Source organism: Lates calcarifer, linkage group LG15 (genome assembly GCF_001640805.2).
Source record: "Lates calcarifer isolate ASB-BC8 linkage group LG15, TLL_Latcal_v3, whole genome shotgun sequence".
Taxonomy (NCBI): Eukaryota; Metazoa; Chordata; class Actinopteri; family Centropomidae; genus Lates; species Lates calcarifer.
Window position 1 is genome coordinate 22,428,375 of NC_066847.1, and position 14,403 is coordinate 22,442,777.

The 14,403-nt window shown below is 41.1% G+C and overlaps 1 protein-coding gene across 16 annotated transcripts in view; it reads right to left on the reverse strand.

Moving 5' to 3' along the window:
* Positions 1 to 212: 212 nt before the first annotated feature.
* Positions 213 to 14,403, reverse strand: part of LOC108890900 (uncharacterized) — a 32,910-nt gene continuing 18,719 nt past the window's right edge. For 5 of the 16 annotated variants that reach the window (XM_051075936.1, XM_018688011.2, XM_051075935.1 and 2 more), the window contains exons 15-32: positions 14,000 to 14,224; positions 13,630 to 13,863; positions 13,271 to 13,513; positions 12,901 to 13,134; positions 12,567 to 12,809; positions 12,265 to 12,414; positions 11,860 to 12,087; positions 11,189 to 11,380; positions 10,344 to 10,549; positions 9,962 to 10,030; positions 9,787 to 9,831; positions 9,020 to 9,082; positions 7,337 to 7,516; positions 3,465 to 3,854; positions 2,788 to 2,910; positions 2,451 to 2,570; positions 2,285 to 2,365; positions 213 to 1,998 (exon numbers count right to left, since the gene is read on the reverse strand). In XM_051075936.1, coding sequence (XP_050931893.1) covers positions 1,969 to 1,998; positions 2,285 to 2,365; positions 2,451 to 2,570; positions 2,788 to 2,910; positions 3,465 to 3,854; positions 7,337 to 7,516; positions 9,020 to 9,082; positions 9,787 to 9,831; positions 9,962 to 10,030; positions 10,344 to 10,549; positions 11,189 to 11,380; positions 11,860 to 12,087; positions 12,265 to 12,414; positions 12,567 to 12,809; positions 12,901 to 13,134; positions 13,271 to 13,513; positions 13,630 to 13,863; positions 14,000 to 14,224 — 3,056 coding nt within the window. In that variant the 3' untranslated portion in view covers positions 213 to 1,968. Of the gene's footprint in view, positions 1,999 to 2,284; positions 2,366 to 2,450; positions 2,571 to 2,787; positions 2,911 to 3,464; positions 3,855 to 4,392; positions 5,347 to 7,336; positions 7,517 to 9,019; positions 9,083 to 9,786; positions 9,832 to 9,961; positions 10,031 to 10,343; positions 10,550 to 11,188; positions 11,381 to 11,859; positions 12,088 to 12,264; positions 12,415 to 12,566; positions 12,810 to 12,900; positions 13,135 to 13,270; positions 13,514 to 13,629; positions 13,864 to 13,999; positions 14,225 to 14,403 lie in introns of those variants that run through there. The other 11 variants (XM_018688035.2, XM_018687975.2, XM_051075937.1 and 8 more) reach the window with 11 other exon arrangements.

Genomic DNA, 14,403 nt, shown 5'->3' on the forward strand with positions numbered 1-14,403 from the left:
CGAGGCAACTGTAACAATATTTTCATGATAATTCTGTATTTGTAGTTTCATCTTGTATACATTATGGTATTGCCATCTAAACAGATGTTATGAGTTTGGTGTCGATGGAAGATGCAGCAACATCCACTATGAAACAAGTGAATGCCATTAAATATTTATTTCTTACCAAGATCTCATTTGTGTATGCTTCACATATATACAGCCCACCAAAATGCAAAATAATGCATATTTTATTTTTTTTCATAAAAAGACAGGGATAAGTCACAAAGCAACAATATTTTCCATTGTCTAAAAACTATTTTTTTTCCATGTGAAATTCTACATTTTTCTTCCAGGAGAGTTTGCTGTTGCTGTCCATGTAGCTACAATACCAATGGCTTCTTTTTGGGTTAAAAAAGTTTGCTAACAAACATGCTATCTAAAAGGGATTCATATATTTTAAGTTATCTCCTCCTCTATGGAAAAGTACAGGAAAACAGTGAGTGAGAGAGCAATCTACTTAGACTATATGGCAAAAAGGCTTTACAAACTTGGTTGATAATGAATGCAATATATAACATCGTGACATCTTTAGTGGAAGCCTGGAAAGCCAGCTTGTGTTGAAACATCAAAGTACATCAAATCACATGAAACATTTCCTACTTTACAAATAAATTACTGTATAGTAGACCATGTAAAAAAGACAAATTGTGCTCCTATGAGAGAAAAGCCACATATACTGGGGGACAGCTGCCTTCACCTCTTACATGTGTGGTTTACTGTGACAGACAAGCTTTTGTATTTATTGACCTCACTTGGCTGAACATAAATGTACATTTAAAGTAGGGATGGATATACATATATGGACATTCCTTATACAATCATATGGAGGTCTGTAGTCTTACAAAGAATATCAAAACCTGAGATAAACAGACCAAAGCTTGTAAAACATTTCTTATCAACCATATATATTCAAAGCAAGTATGACTTCTATGCTACTGAACAAAACGTAGAGCCGAGGGAAGCACTCCATTGTCTTATGTAAGTTGTGAAGGATTTGATAAACTTGGTGGACTACAAGAGGAAACGAATAAGAATGATTCAGGGTGTCAGGCAAGACAGATTAAGAAAGGACTTAAATAGAGACCTCATAATTAACCTACAATTTCATGAGCAGATGGATATGAATAACTTAAAAACCTCAATTTGTACAAATACTATAAAAGCATTAATTCTATAAAATAGAGAAATATTTCAAAATAGATCCATTTTTAGTTCAAACTTTACAATAATGTGTAGGCTACCTGTTCTTGGCTGGTTGGGGGAAGAAAAGATTTAGGTTTTCTGTTTTTGTACCTGAGCAGTGAACAAAGCCAAACAAGCTGTCCAAATCTGAGCACAGAAATATCTTTGTTCACATATAGATGCGAGGTATGTCATTTCATAAAAAAAAGTCTCTCCTGAATTAAATAGACAAGTAAACAACAACAACAACAAAAAAGGGTTCCCTTGAATGTAGTCTTAATGTTTCCCTAGCAGCACCGAGGGAATGAATGCTGATAATGGCTGTCTAAACTAGAACGGAAACAGTGCAATTGTATAAAATTAACAATGTAAAAACCACTAGGTAAATAAAAGCATTTAAAAGCAAACATAACTGAGATCACTTAACTGAAACTGCTGTCTTTTAACCAATAAAAGTGTATTTGCTAAGCTTTTTGAACACCAGAATGAAATTAGCGTTTAATGAAAACTTGAGCACTGTGCAGCCCTCCTCTACCTAATGAACAGCTCAACTGAAAAAAAGAAGATACTACTAACATTTATCTACTTTGTTCTCAATAACTTCAGGTGCAGATTAGGGGATATTTTGTTCTTAGATATGTGTATGCGTAGATAGAGCTGGTCAGTGTGTGTCGACTGCTGCACTCTGATGATGGGATGTCGGAGGTGAAGAGTTAAAGGAATAAATGAAGGTTGGTGATTCAGTTACAATGCTGATGCTCCGCCATGTTTCTCCTGCAAGAATTGGTAAAGTCAAGATTGTCATCTTTTATTTATTTATTAAATGGTACTTAATGGAATAGTTAGACGTGCTGGGAAATACACTTTCTGGCCAAGAGTTAATAGTAGAAGATCGAGACCACTCTCGCGTCCTTTTAAATATGAAGCTCCAGCTGGCAGCAGATCTAACCCTCTCCTGTCTGTAGCTTCATATTTAACGGACAGCATCCAGCAAAGCAAATAATCGTATTTCCCATATTCCGTCTATTACTGTTTTATGTCATATTTACAGGGTTTGTACCTTATCTTGGTCAATATCAGAGTCTGCAGTTATGACAATCCTCTTCTCCACACGAGTCTCTGAAGATCCACTTTTTACTACCTATTGGGAGAAAGAAAAAAATATCACTGAAAGCCCAAAAAAAAAGAAGGAAAGAAAAGGCATAAGCAGGATTTGTTCTGCTGACCTTTGAGATGTGAGTGGTGGTGGTGGTGACTGTGGTGCCACTAGTGGCCTCTGAGGTAACGGTTGTGGAGCTGGACACAGTTGTGCCATCTTTGTCCTCGTCCGTCCCATCAACTGTCACCTGAGGAAAAACACCAGAGAAAAGGTAGACTGAGTTATTGTTTTAGATGACGTGACCCTGAGCTTCAGCCAAGGAAGGTGCTGTTGCTGCCTCATGCTCATTTCGGAGCCCCCTGGCCTGGTCCTCCCAGACCTGCTTGTGGTCAGCTTGTGCTGCCACCTCCATGCAATATAGCTACAGAGACAGATCTGGGCTGAGCAGGTGCTGGAGCCCCTACCTTTGAAGACTCATAGGTGATGGTCTTGGTCGGGACGATTGGGACCTCTGTGGTGGAGATGCCAGTGGGTAAGGAGTTGGAGACTGCTGTGATGGTGACTGTCTGGGTCTGCACCAGAGGGGGCTGTGGATGGCAGCATAGCCCCATGAGTGGCTGTTTAACCAGACACTTTGCACCTCACAGCAACCATTTTATTTCACACCATGCATTTCCCTTCCAAGCCTTTGCTGTGTGGATCGATTTTCACAGCGACAGCCCTTTCTTCTCATTAATTTTTTTCAGTTAAGATTTTTGGAAACAACCCTGTTAATCCCCTTCCCACCACCAGCTATTACAGAGGGAAAAGGGAAACGGAAAACATCAAGCCATAAGTGGGTTGGCAAGAAGATGAAAGTAAAGTCAATGCGTAAGAAACGTTTTGTGGCAGAGAAGAATGTGCTAGTGTTGAAACGACCCATCACCATAGTTGAGAACTTGGCACACCACTGTGCAACACATCTGCAGCAACCAGGTACATTTGACTATGAGGATTCACACAACACTAACACTGCCTTGACAGATTCTCAGGTTTAATGCAATGGTGCTGCAAAAGAGTGAGCAAGTGTGGCAGTCTTGAAATCATTCAAAGGCCAAGCAGAGACAGAATCAGCATCACCCTAAGGAAGTCAGGAGGCTACCTGGAAGCAGCGTATGACCTGCGGACCATCGCTCCTGAAATAGGAGGCTGGGGAAGATCCAGCTATCCTCCTAGAGCGCTCCGACACTCCGGGATATGATCCGTCTTCCTCCTGCGTCTCATCTAAAGCTTTACAGTAGGGTTCGGGGGAGGGAGGCAACTGCGCCATCTCCACCTCTACGATGGGCACCAGGGAGGTCTCAAAAACTACAACCCCGTCCTGATCGCACGACTCTTCCTCAACAGGAGCACCGTGGGCTGCGACGCCATCGGGCTCACTCTTGTGGCACACAGCGGGACTGCGTGCGCCTGACAAGCCCAGACTGCTGCTGGTTTCCCCATGAGCAGACTTTGTCTCTGAACCATTGCATAGGGAACTAATGCACACACTCTAAAAAAGACAAAACATAGTCACTGTGTGATCATGGGTAGGTGAAGTATTTCCTACTGACATGATGAGTAAAACAAACCCAGTTTACAGAGATTATAAATATGTATGCATGCAAGTTAAACATATGCAACCAAGTATAAATTATGTACAACAGTATCCATTTTATGAGGCACTACAGTTCTATAGGGAGACAGTGGTGGCCTAATCAACACTGTTTTAACACCACAGCTTATTCCAGGAATGTGCATCACAGTGGGCCACATTCTACCCTTTTCCATACCACACATGCTACAGCAGGTGACCAAATAAAGTGGATACTGAATACAGGTTTAGCTGCATATTGTAGATTTTATGAATATAATTTAGTATGTGAGAATGAAAGAATGAAATGGATTTTTCTTTTGTTTGAATCTTCATTCAAAAGTGAGGGATTACAAAAATGACATACCCTGCTAGTAAAACCATGGACTTAATATAATGAAAGAAAATATGAAATTTCAATGACAATATCTGCGCTCCTTGAACAAAAAGCCATATGTACTGTATATGGAATGCCTTTTATTCTTTGGTCAAAGTTGATTGTCAAAAAGTCATGCAACAAGAAATCTCTTGGAGTCGCTACATACTGCCTTGCCAAATACTGGTGAAGGACAAGAGGTTAATATGTATTACAACTGAGCTGCCTTGAGGTCTCCTATCACAGGAAACACTTTACTATGACAAAGTAACCAGACTAAAATGCAACTCTTTGAGTCATGTTAGTGCTTACTTCATGTGTGTCCTGGAAAAGTATGTATGTAGTGTGTGTGTGTGTGTGTGTGTGTGTGTGTGTGTGTGTGTGTGTGTGTGTGTGTGTGTGTGTGTGTATCCACAAAAAAATCACATCACAGTGATCAGCTTATCCAAGGACAATATCCTAAGACAACTGACGATATAAATGCACCTCAGAATGTGTATAAAAGCAGGCTCAGAGTGATATGGTCATACATTTAAAAACCAGATAAAAGTCAATTCTTAAGTTATATTGGTTGACTGGTTGGTATATTTAAAGTCCAGACAATATCACAGAAAATGCAAAAGAGTGGTGGGTTGATTGTCATTTTCAGTCCTTATCAGTCTTTGGAGAGCACGTCTGTTTCTGACTGGAGAAGCCAGGGAAACTGTGCCACAGTGGGAAACAGAAGGAATGAAGGTCTTGTTCCACAGAGGCCAGAAAAAAATAGAGGGAAGGGGGCAGCTTCTCAAGTGGAGCAGAGGATGAGGGATGAAGAATGCTACAAGTGATGCTGCAGAGGCGGCGGAGGAAGGAGGAGGAGGAAGAGGAGGAGAAGAAGAAGAGAAAGCTAGAGGTTGATGGGTAGATGGACTAGGTGCGGTCTCCACGGGTCACACTCACACCTGGTGTGGGGGTTTTCCGCAGGGTCGAGACGGCCCCTCAGCTGCGCTTGGAGTAGAAGTCTAGCAGGGGGCCGCGCGGGAGGCGGATGACAAACTGAGGGGGCGGGAGGAGGAGGAGGAGGAGGAGGAGGAGGGAAGAGAGATGAGAGGGAGGAATTTTGAAATGTCTGCAATGACCGACAGTGAACTGAACTTAAAAGTCAGAGCTGGGCAATAACTTTGATCTAATTTTGATCTAACAGCATACCACAAGTGTTTATATTAACAGAAATGTGATTTTGATAGAAATTGTTGCTGTCCAGAGCATGGAAATGTTATTGGCACATGCATTTTAACATGCATTTTTAAACATTTATTTCCATGTCATACATTCCACAGAAAAGACAGAAAGTCATCCACACTTGCAGTTATCAAATAAGATGCGTTTTATAGTTTTAGAGAGAGGAACTGTCTCAGTAAGCTGTGGTCAACTTAGACAGTCAAGCTAGAATAAGCTTAGACCTCTAGTCTGAGGATGTTAAACTGGAGCAGAGACCCTGTGCAGTGTTGTGTCAGAAATCTGACATACTATTAAGCTGTGTTAGAGAATCATATCAGTAGCTTAGAGCCTGTAGCAGGTATCTACATAACCAACTGCAGCTTATTTGGTTCATTAGCTCTACCAGGACAAATTCTGCTGCTGCTTGTCAAACTTGCAAACTGACATTTTCTGCTACCTATAAATATTACCTCCTCTCTCACAGAAGAAGTTTTGTTCTCAGTCTTACAATACAATTACTTTCACTGACAGTTAAGCAGAAAGACAAATTGGCTTGTAAGGCTGAGCATAAACACTGTGTGTCCACTCCACTAAGCAGACAGTATTTGAGTATGAAGTGTTAAGTATTGAGTATTAAGTATTTCACTGCAACTCTAATTCATCCTGACAATATCATACACTTGGGGGCATTAATCTGTGTGTAAAAGTGGTTCATGTCCACACAGTTATGATGCACTTGAATTAATGTCTCCCTGAAAGGCATGCAAAGTGAACCTCAATAGATTACACTTGTTTATTTAAGTGATAGCAGCTCAACTAGACTGGCGTATCGGTTTCTGGTCCACTTAAAAGCTTTCATACAATAATTTTAACTGCAATATAGCTATTGATGCCAGTAACAACACAAGTATATTGTTATTATTGTGTGTGGGACAAAAACTGCTGGCACAATTGTGAATGAAACTTTGTCTCTTCATGGAAAAACAACCAAGGCTTGGAGAGAGCAGCAGCCAAAAAAGGGGTAAAAAAGCAGCATGAAAAGGAAGTGTGCAAAGCAAAAAAAAAAAAAGTAGAAAGCTTAACAATGGAGGAGGGACAGAGAAGAGGGGAAAAAGTCGATTCTGCTCAGCGTCAGAACGTGCAAATATTCAAGAGGAGTGGTCATCTCTGAGTCATGCAGTACACCTTCAAAGTCTGGTCTGTCAGTCATGCAATACGGACACGTCAGGGTTGAGAGGCATCCAATGCAGGTAAGATGAACCCAAGCAAGTTCACAGAGTATTCAATTTGTCCCAAAGATGCCTCGCCCACGTCAGTCTTTTTTAAGTGACAGAGCAAAAGTACAGACCCTATTCAACAAGTCAAACTGCATTCTTCATACACATGCATGTGTCACATACCACATGCTATTGTCTTGAATAGGTCTGCACATGCACACATAATCCATTATACTCAAACTGTCAGAGAACCAAGAATGACAACTAGAAGAGCCTGACCTCTCTTGTATATCTTCAATTACTCAAACACAAGATGTTAATGATTTCAGGTTCTTCTGTCCCATTACAAATCCATGCACAGATACTGCTCACATTAGTGCAGTGATGTTTTCCAAGCAAGTATAATAATCTCAGAAGACAGATGCAGAACCAAGGAAAACAACTGTGACAAGGTAAATATATATATAAATTCAGCCTAGTCAGTTCAGGAAGTGATCATCTTAATGATTTAAGTCATTAATTTACATGATTTCCTCCAATTCCTGAACTGATGCAGTTCTACTAAATCAAGTACTTGGCAGTGGGTGGTTTTTCTGCGTAAAACTTACCCCATCCGCACTGGGCAGAGGCTGACCATTGATTCCCAGTGTGCGGAACGGAGAGTGTGTGGACAGGCGCTTGTCCCACTCACTGGGCCTGGGCTCTGGGACAGCTTCCATGAAGTTCTTCTTCAGCTTACTGATGCTGGCGTGATGTCTGAGCAGGTCCTCCTGAGGCTTACTGAACTCCTATACAGAGGAAAGTTGAGAAGGGAAAGACAATGTGGTGGTGGTGGTGGCGGGGTGCAGGAAGAGGGTGACAGGAAATATGGTAGAGAGACAAGTGGAGCAAGTACGAATGAGAGCAGGTAATGAAGGTTGGATGGGAAGGGAAAGGGTAGATGAAGGATATGTTCATAGTTGGGAGAAAGGGAGAGTTTAACAAACAGGAGAGAATAGAGAAAAGTGGAAAAAAGAAGTCAGATTTATGTTGCTTTTCTGCTGTTTCTGCACAATTTCTGTTGATTTATTGCTGATTAAATACATAAGCAGAAGCAGTGTTAATTGCTGATTCTAAAGGAACATAAATTAAAAGGACCAATTAAACTAGACGATCATATTATGTGGATTCTTGATAGATTATCAGCAACTCCTTTTCAAAATGTAAATTAAGTCTGTTCAGCTGATTAATGAGGCCAGACTTTGGTTTATAAAAGGAACGGTTCAGAGGAGTCTGTGCCATGATTTATCAAAGTCAATTATTACTTGGCAATCTCAGTGGGTAGAGGCTATTAACTACACAACACAGTTAATGCTATTTCATAGCATTAGGCTTGCAGTGAAACACAATGTGAAAACAGGCCGCAAATCAAAGAGCAGGAGAGGTGATGGTAGCAGACATGGTACAAGTTGTCAGAGATGACGCCTTGGTATAAATGGAAACCTGTTCATTTAATACAAATGAACAAAAAGCAACAATAGCAGCACTGATTTGGCAACATTTAGCATCAAGTTGATCTTTATGGACAACTGGAAGATACAGATAACCATCTTACCAAACATACTGCAGGAAGTGTTCTGGTTTATATTAATCATAACTTATTGTGGTGCTAAAGAGCAACTTAATGGTAAGTGTTTCTCCAAACATCATTCCTTTCATACATAACAGCAAAACTGTATCATTATTTTGATTTTCATTTCTATGGTCATAAGATTTCATTTGCATAATTGCTGAGAAAGTGCAATGCATTACTGGCAAGTTAGAAAATGAGATGGAAGTTGAAAAAGCAGAAGCAGGAACAGGAGAATACTGATGATCTGGAAAAAAAAATATATCATATAAAAATGGAACAGCTTGTGAATTCTGGCTTGAAAAACTAAAAATTAGAAACGCTGTTGCAGTCTGTGATTAGCTTAGACCTTAGCTCATCAACTGCATTCCCAGTGCTGATCACTAGGGACAGTTTAAGGATGCTATGGACTGCAGTATCCTTAACAAGTTTCCTTACCATGACCTAACACTTATTTGTTTTAGGTTCAACAGCACTCTCCTGAAACAACCGGCTTAGAGTTACATTGCCACACGCATACACATTTATCATTTAATATACAGCTAATCATTAACACTGATGCGACAACAAAGAAAGTGTGAATCATGCCACATGCAAGCGTGATATTAAACAGCAGCCAGTGTGCCAAAGAGCAAGAAAATACAGCTAGATAGAGACTGACATCTCCAGAAGGAATACAAACCTCCAACATTAAAAGGCTATGTCTGATATAAATTGAGTCACCCTCAATTTTCTTAGCTCTTTTCTGTGAAAAATGAAAAGAACAAAAGAGTGTGGGTTTGTTTCAGTTTCCCTGTAAGCTGGCATCAAACTGCCACACCTTGGACATGCATACTACAAAGTTCACTAAAATGTTAATACAACAGACGAGGAATTGTGAGGAATCTGCATGCAAAATAGTTGGAGACAAGTGACCCTAGGGGTCAAACTGCAATGTACTAACAAAGCAAAGAACCTGAGGCTCTAGAGGACTGACTTAAGGTTACATTTTTATAATGAGCAAAGAAATAAAGAATGGTGGAGTGACAGAAATGTGGTGAAACACCATTTATCATGCCCCTTTTTTAGTAAAGTGCATTTAACCTATAATCATGCATGTGTGCATTCCAGGGTTTACAACAACAGCAAGCAATGAGAGGAAATGAATGGTTTGTTAACTTTTACACAGCTTATATGTGTGTAAAACACACTTGAGACAAGCATGATTTCTTTATAATAAAGTTATGGTTACTCAATACTTATGTATTCTATCTATTCGTACATTTTTCTACCTCTTAAAATATACTGTATGTGCATCGAACCTGATGTGGATTTCATTTAAGACCTAGCCGTATGGAAGCACAACATGAGAAGAGGGTGAAATTAGTCTTTTGGATGAAAAGCTCGGTATCATCAGAATGGAGAACGGAGAAATGGCTACGGAAACACACACGAGGCTAAGAATCTGACCTTTCGCATTCGCACCACCTCCGTGCTTGTCACCTCAGACTTGTGCTACCCCGGGGAGGAGAGAGGGACACAGGTTAGGATTCTCTGCTGGTCAGCTTTAACACTCACAGCTCAGCCACAGTGGAAACATGTCTTCTATGCGATGACACGCAAGAGGCCAGTGTCTGACACTAACCTGAATGTCCCCATTGATGGTGGATATGAGTGACGATTCTACTTCTCCCTGGTCCCTCCACACTGCTGGCTACAGCAGCAAGAGAGACACAGTTCACACTCAGACACAGAGAACAATCTCTGCTTGCTACTTTTTTCACTATTAAAAACTATTTACAGTAAAACAGCTCTTCTTGTAGTTATGTTTATCTACAATCAAAATACCCATGCAATCACTATGAGGACACATCATAAGTAATTTGTTGATCTTTCACTGCCACCAGCTATTCTATTCGGCATACATAGTTTACACACATACGTAATGCTACATTTTTCCTGCACATGAACGTCTAGGCTTCTGCTAAAATTACATCACCGAAACAGTGATCACAGAAACTGAATACCTTGTCCTCAGCTGCAGCCTCGATTTTGGAGGGCTCCACAGCTTCTACGGTGACCTCCAGCTTTCTTTCCTCTTGGCGGCTGGTCTTGATTGGAGTGGAGGTTTGGGGCTGGTCGAAAGGGGCCATGGGGATCCCTGCCTCAGCCAGAGCAGCCTGGGAGAAGACCGGAGCACTGACAGGACGAGCGCCCCTCTGTGTGCTCACCACTGGACAGGCCAAAGACAGACCAAATGGAAATGTTAATATAATCTTTTAGCACAAAATGTTGTGGAGGGATAAGATTCTATGCACATTTGACATGATCAAATATCCCAGGGAGTATACCACTGTGAATATTCACATACAAAGACACACAATAGCACATCTATGCAAACAACTACATCATACTTACTCTCTCAAGCCTGATCAGGTAAGTGCGCACACAGCAGAGATATGATGTACCTTAAATGCTTTGTTGACTCCCTTTTATAAAGGACAAACAAGTGACAGAACCCAAGGTGGGCCAGAAGCGAATGAGAGCAAAAGCGCAGTTTAGTTCTTGTTAAGATCCGATGACGGATGCAAAGGCAGATGATGTTAGGCTGCAAAGAGCTAAAAAGCTCAATGAAGTTGAACTGGTGAAATATGATGATTAAGAAAGCATCACAGAATTCTTCAATCTGCAAAACATAGCAGAGTTTGAGTTCCTTGAATGTGCATTGCCACATTCCCCTGTGATGAGAAGTCAGCGTATCGAGTAAACAGGCTGCAAAATGTTAATATGCCTTTCATGGAGCGAAGAAAGTGTGGCCATGTGTTAGCTGTTCATCTGCAAAACAACAAAGCAAAACAGGTCAAAAAAATACCTGACTCTTTGAGGCCAGCATCTAGCAGAACAAACCAATCATCATTGACATGTGTATATGCGGGTGGACGTCTTTCCTCCAGGATCCGTTTCTCAAACATCGGTCTCGTCTCGGAAATAGCAATCCTCGTTTTGGCCACAGCAGTTGGAACTCTGACCTCTGCTGGGAACTGGATGCGCTCACGGACAGTGACTAATACAAATATACAATCAGGTATTATTGTGGAGATTAAGTTAGGACACCTGCATTTACAGTGAAACAGCCAAACTAAACCTGAGTAAAACTGTTAAACGACAAATTAAATGGCTGCCTGGAGTCGAGACACAGTAGGTGCACAAATTAGGAGGGCAGATCAAATGTCAAAGAATAACTGTATGTTCCAAAATATACTAAAATAGAAATGTTTGTATGCACAGCTGGACTAAATCATTTAGATTCTAACTTATTTCATATCCAGAAAAATAAACCAATCATCTTGCAGCCTTCTTTCAGCAGCTGCCACTGCATGGGCATTATGCTCAACCACAGCGACTAACACGCAAACATAAATGTAAATAAATCTGAAGCAAATTTGTTTTTGATGGAGCTATTTTAGGTTTCATAGCCTCAGGTGCATGACAGCCCAGGCCTTTTAGCACAGTGTACGCAAACCCTTTGGCAAAATGAGGTACCTGGTGGCACGACAACAGGCTTCTCTCGGATGATGTCAAACAGGACAAACCAATCATCTCCTCCTTCTCTCTCTGACGGTGGTGCAATTTGGATCTGTCTCATTTCAGACAAACGTGTCTCATCTTGCCTCCTGTCAACACCAATTATCATCTTCTTCTGTGTTCTAGTCTCTGTGGTTGTCACCTCAAACGTCTTCCTCACATCCGGCATAATCTTAACAGGGGTAACTGGCACAAACAGAGTCAAATGAACTGAGTGACATTAGCATTACCACTGCAAATATGTTAAGCTCTAAAAGCAAGTTAGAAGCTGCAGAAGTCTACCAATGTGCACAGAGTATATGTCATAAAATATAATGTTCAGAGTGAATTCTGACAGAATGCAAACATATATTAACTGAATACCTGACGGACGAACAGCATCAAACAGCACAAACCAGTCATCTTCTCTCTCTGGCAGTGGCTGAGAAGGCTGCCACCTAATCTGGTCAACCTGCTGCACCTTCTGCTCTACGCTTTTCACTTCAATTTGAGGTTCAACACTTGCCAGAGAAACTGAAAACAAGCAGAATTTAAACTTCAGCATCAGCTGCATGTGGTGAATCTGACAGAAGCCTAGGAATAATGAAGTATTTTGCTTAACACATGGTTCATTTGTAAGCGTCTCCTGTGAAAATATAATAAAGAGATTTGAACGCCAGGTGTACCTGGGGGCACATATGACGTCTCTCTGGGAATAACATCCAGCAACACAAACCAGTCGTCATCTCTTTCTCTCACAGGCTGGGGTATTTTCAGCTCTGGAATGATTTGCGTGGGAAGCTTCTTTTCCTCTCTCTGCATCACAGTCTCTTCAATTACAACCTCCTTCCTCAACTCCACTGCTATTGTTTTAGCGGCAGCAGAAACGCCTTCTTCAGGATAAACCTGAACATACTCTGCCACAGTAACTAATGACAAAGAGAATGAATGAGCACTGTAAGCCAAAATGGCAACAAAATAAGCTTTGAGCTAAGGAACACAAAAGAAAGTTGGCAATACCTGGTGGCACAAATGATGGTTCTCTAACAGGAACATCCAGCAGCACAAACCAGTCATCTTCTATCTCTCTCACAGCCTGTGGCGGTGCTACTACTGGCTTTTCAATCAGCTCTCGTTTTAATTCTCTGTCCTCTACTACAAACTCCACTCTTTTCTCTCTCTGCTCAAGGGTTGCTACTTCAATCAGAGAGACTCGTTCTTCTGGTGACACTTGAACACGTTCCACAACAGCAACTACAACAAAAGACATAAAAATCCTCAGACACTACAACTAGTACACTCTTATTTAAGAATAAATGCATCTCCAAAGCTCAGGATGATTGCTTGCTTTCATAAAGCTGTGAAGCAGTGTGAGGGATTTTAGCAATACCTGGAGGCACGTATGACGTCTCTCTGGGAATAACATCCAGCAATACAAACCAGTCGTCATCTCTTTCTCTCACAGGCTGGGGTATTTTCAGCTCTGGAATAATTTGTGTGGGAAGCTTCTTTTCCTCTCTCTGCATCACAGTCTCTTCAATTACAACCTCCTTCCTCGACTCCACTGCTATTGTTTTAGCGGCAGCAGAAACGCCTTCTTCAGGATAAACCTGAACATACTCTGCCATGGTAACTGAAGAGAGTGAATGAACACTTTGAGACACTTAAGCCAAAAAGGTAATAAAATTAGTGTGCAAATCATTATGGGGGGAGGGGGGCAGAAGGAGCATAAAAGAAAGTTGGCAATACCTGGTGGCACAAATGATGGTTCTCTAACGGGAACATCCAGCAGCACAAACCAGTCATCTTCTATCTCTCTCACAGCCTGTGGCGGTGCTACTACTGGCTTTTCAATCAGCTCTTGTTTTATCTCCCTGTCCTCTACTACAAACTCCACTCTTTTTTCTCTCTGCTCAATGGTTGCTACTTCAATCACGGAGATTCGCTCTTCTGGTGACACTTGAGCACGTTCCACAACAGCAACTATGACAAAAGACATAAAATTCCTCAGACACAGCGGACAGTATGTTCTTTTTTATGAATATAAGCGTCTGCAAAGCTCAGGATGATTGCTTGCTTTGATAAAGCTGTGAAGCAGTGCGGGAGATTTTAGTAATACCTGGTGGCACATATGATGTCTCTCTGGGAACAATATCCAGCAACACAAACCAGTCATCATCTCTTTCTGTCACAGGTTGTTGTGGGATTTCTTGAAGATATCTTGGTGCCTCCTCTATTATCTTTCTCTCCTCAACAACCACCTCTCTAATCTCTTCATCTGCTGCAGCTCCAACCACAGAGACAAAACTTTCTGCCTCCTTCTGGTCTTGTCCCTCCAAGATAACTGATACAAATAGAAAGAGTTTTAACACAAATTGCAAGCACAGTATAAGGTATATAATAATGTAAGGCACAAAGGGATTCAGCTCTTTCTGTGACAGTCTGGGGTGGTGAGATCTCTGGTGCACACCATACTTCCTCTTCTCTTATTTTCCTCTATTCTATTATAATTTCTGTTTTCTC